General features: G+C 26.5%; 1 protein-coding gene across 1 annotated transcript; it reads right to left on the bottom strand.

Annotated features, from left to right (window-relative positions):
- Nucleotides 1–2334: 2334 nt before the first annotated feature.
- LOC112749399 (pyruvate dehydrogenase E1 component subunit alpha, mitochondrial-like) lies at nucleotides 2335–3435 on the bottom strand. The gene is made up of 2 exons (XM_025797653.1): nucleotides 3063–3435; nucleotides 2335–2360 (listed from the first exon to the last, which is right to left on the bottom strand). Exons 1-2 carry the CDS (start codon nucleotides 3433–3435, stop codon nucleotides 2335–2337), a joined length of 399 nt encoding a protein of 132 aa, XP_025653438.1.
- Between the last annotated feature and the right edge of the window lie 223 nt (nucleotides 3436–3658).

The raw sequence follows: 3658 nt of genomic DNA, 5'->3' as shown, positions 1-3658 counted from the left end.
ATATAAATAATTTAAAATATATTTTTAATAAATTCTTTTATATAAGATTTTTTTTAGATTTATATAAATTTTTTCATATTTTTTTTATTTGTCTTAGATCTTTAAGACATAAAAAGTTAAAAATTTTAATACCATTCATATATAAAATTACCATTTTTTTAAAAAAAATTTAGATTAATAAAAAAAAAGGGCATAAATCTTTATATGTTTAATATATATATATAAAATCTAGTTTTAATAGACTATCAATGTAAAATAATTTTACACATATATTAAATTATATAATATCACATCATAAAAAATAATAATTATTTTTATTGATTACGTGAATAATAATTCAAAAAATAAATATAATTATATGACTATATAAAATACTTTATTCTATGAATACATCAAAATTAAACTCATATATATTTACCGTTTTAACTCCATTCTTATAAGAACATACCTCCAAAATATGAGAGGAACTCTAGAACCTCTAATAAGATGCTCGCTCGTGGAAATAGCTATCTATAGCTAGTCGGGAGTTACCACTTTGCTAGTGTTGTTGAGACGAAAATTTTTACAATACATAGAAAGAACCAATGTATAGAAGAAATGTTTGCAAAATAAGGTTATAATTTACAAACTGATTGATAAGTAATTTGGTCGATGGATACAAATTATAATTTAGAGATTAGGTCTGATTTGTCTTTATAAATCGGTGACGTAAGTTATAATTCGACCATTTATAAATTGAAAATAGAATAATTTGTGATCCATTCATATAAGTCGGCTGCGTGTGCTATAATTCTATCACGTACATCAAATTTAAAAAGAGAACGGCTATTTACTGATAATTCTAAAACAGTGATGGATCTAAAAAATTTTGATAGTGGAGACAGAGTATATATAATATGATAATAAATTTTATAAAAGATATGCTTACATAAAAAGTTAACTACCAAATTATTTATTATATATTTGTGTATAAATATATGTGTCATTTAATTTATTTTTAATATATATTTTGTATTTAAATATATATTCTTACGAATAGGTTTTTTTATGTAGACGTAGCATAACTATTATTATTATTTTAATTATATTTCGTTATTGTAAAATCTGATTAATCTTCAAAATGTTTAATTATCAAATTAAAATACTAAAACATTAATTTAAATAATAACATATAATTTAAAATTCTATTTTTTTAAGTTTCATATTTTAGAAAGATTGAATAATATTTTTCTCAACAATACAATTGAAATATCTTTTTGTTTTACATATATCACTAAAGGATCATTTAAAAATTCATATTCCATACAATTTGGTCTTGATGATATTTATAGTTTAAAAAGTTCTTTCAATTAATGCAGTTATCACACAAAAAACTAAAACTAACTTCAAAAGAAGAAACATCAAAGGATAAATAATATTCTTTCAAGTCGATTTTTAACAAAGAATACTAATTTAATTTAAATTTGAGAATTGATTATTACAACACATCTAATATAAAATTCTCAAATTGAATATTAAATTTCAAAAGTTGAGTAAAATATTATTATGGGGTCAAAATTAATAATTTAATGGGGACAAATAAATATTATTATTATATACTACTAAAAAAATTTTTAAATTGTAGTGGAGGCGCTTGCCCCCACACTCTTACCCCTAGAACTATCTCTACTCTAAAAGAACCTTTTTAAAGAAGTCACCAAACAATTTCCTGCGAGATTTTTAGGACCGTATCCATGCCTCATATTTTAGAATGAGGAGAACATACGACAATTAAATCAAATACAAATCTTATATAAATAGAATTAAGTAAACATAGTGAAAAGAGGACAAAAACCTCTTCCTTTCATTTTCTCTTTCAAAGTATGCTATTTATTTTAAATAACATATACATATACCTCATTTTATATATTTTTTTATTTAAATGTTGGAGTTTTTTTGTAAATTTTAACTTTTTTCGATGTTCTTCGAGGATTAAAGTATAGTTCGGTGGCCGTGTTTTTAAGACAAAAAATTTTATATAAATAAAAAAATAAATTATATTTCAATATTAAAAGGAATTATACCTGAATTCAGATTGCTATGTAGGAATGATAAGTGATAATATAAAAAAAGTTTAATTAGGAGGAGGAGGAAATCACTTACGTCATGAACCTCTAATCGATCCAAATTTAAATGCCCATAGCTCCCTAAACCAACACTTATATAATAGCTTCATATTTTATTCAGGTTGAGGTCATACCATAGTCCAACGTAAACTATATAATAAATGAAAAATCTTGACTAAACAAAACGCTTATATTATTTTATTTAATCGTTTGCACTGGGAAAAGTTCCCTATGAGTTCCCAGCTATTAAGGAACCTGACAAAGAAAAACAAAAAATAAAAGAAATTAGAACCAACTTATTTGGAGTTTGTAAATTTTTTCTTAGTTAGGAACTTAGGATATAGTATATTGATTCTAGCTTTACTAAAATAAGTTAACTCGGTAATCACTACCATAAAAAAGAGGTTTAGTCACTAAATTTTAACTATAAATATTATATTGTGTTAAAATAAATGAATGTGTCTTTTATTTACGACAAAATATTATTACAGTGGCTAAATAAAAATTATTATTTTACCACAAATAAAATTTTTCGTAGCCTTTGAATTTGAAGTTTATATTCTTCTAATTCCGTTTCCTCTGCGTATCCACCTGTCTCATATTGACATGCCATGATCGTCTTGTTTTGAATATATTTATTTTTTAAAATATTCTGACACTAATACAAATTTAATTATAAAATTAAATCCAAAAATATAAAAAGTGAATTTAGATAAAACAAAAAATTATAAAAATAAAGATACTATTCTAATATTTGAATTAATTATAAAGATAAAATTTATTTAGCTAAAATAATATAATTTGGATAGATAATAAAAATTTTAGTAACTTTTTAGGAAAAAAAATTTTCAGTGAATCTTTTACTAAAAATAAATTGATTTATCATGTGTTGAATTTTTAAAAAATGAGTATAAGTTAAAAAAAAGTTAATCTTTATTTACATGGTTTAGAGTCCACCTTCCTTGCAGTAAAAGTACATGGATCTGCCCTTGTCGTTGGACATTTCGACGCGGCATCCCATGAGCTCAGTGAAAACCTTGACTAGGTTTCCACTGCGGCTGAGGAAGGTGCAGTGGTCACGGTACGCCATGATGATGCAATCCTTCTTGGTGATGGCGGCCTCCATTCCGACGGCGACAGCCTCCTGACTGTCGTAGAGGTGGCAAAAGCCGCGAATGAGCTTAGCCTTGTAGAGGCTGTTAGCGGCGATCTCCATTCGGCGCATAAGGGCCATGTCACTGAAGAAAGAGTGGAGTTCTGCGGCGGAGGTGGTGACGGAGCGCGATGGAGGTTCGCAGTTGTGAGCGGTGAAGGGGATTGAGGTCTCCATGGTGATGGAATCATTGGAGGAGGAGATTGAATGGCTGAGAATCAATGGGGTGCAGGAGAAGAAAGGTGAGATCGGTTTCAGGAGATTGGATTCGGCACGCAAAAGAGCCATTTGGTTCTATTAAAAAAATGAATAATATTCAAGATTATAAATATAAAAGAAATATAATTTTTTTCGTTCTGTGTTGTTGATTCTGTTTGTGTTGGTGTTAGGAAGAATGAGA

This window comes from Arachis hypogaea, chromosome 15 (genome assembly GCF_003086295.3).
Source record: "Arachis hypogaea cultivar Tifrunner chromosome 15, arahy.Tifrunner.gnm2.J5K5, whole genome shotgun sequence".
NCBI classification, from domain to species: Eukaryota; Viridiplantae; Streptophyta; class Magnoliopsida; order Fabales; family Fabaceae; genus Arachis; species Arachis hypogaea.
This window is presented reverse-complemented; position numbering and strand designations above follow the sequence as displayed.

Bases quoted from the DNA above. Each gene is read 5' to 3' on its own strand.
- LOC112749399 (XM_025797653.1), bottom strand. From the start codon at position 3,435: ATGGAGACCTCAATCCCCTTCACCGCTCACAACTGCGAACCTCCATCG. The intron at 2,361-3,062 runs GTGGACTCTAAA...TTTCTTTGTCAG, and splicing joins GTACTTTTACTGCAAGGAAG to GTTCCTTAATAGCTGGGAAC.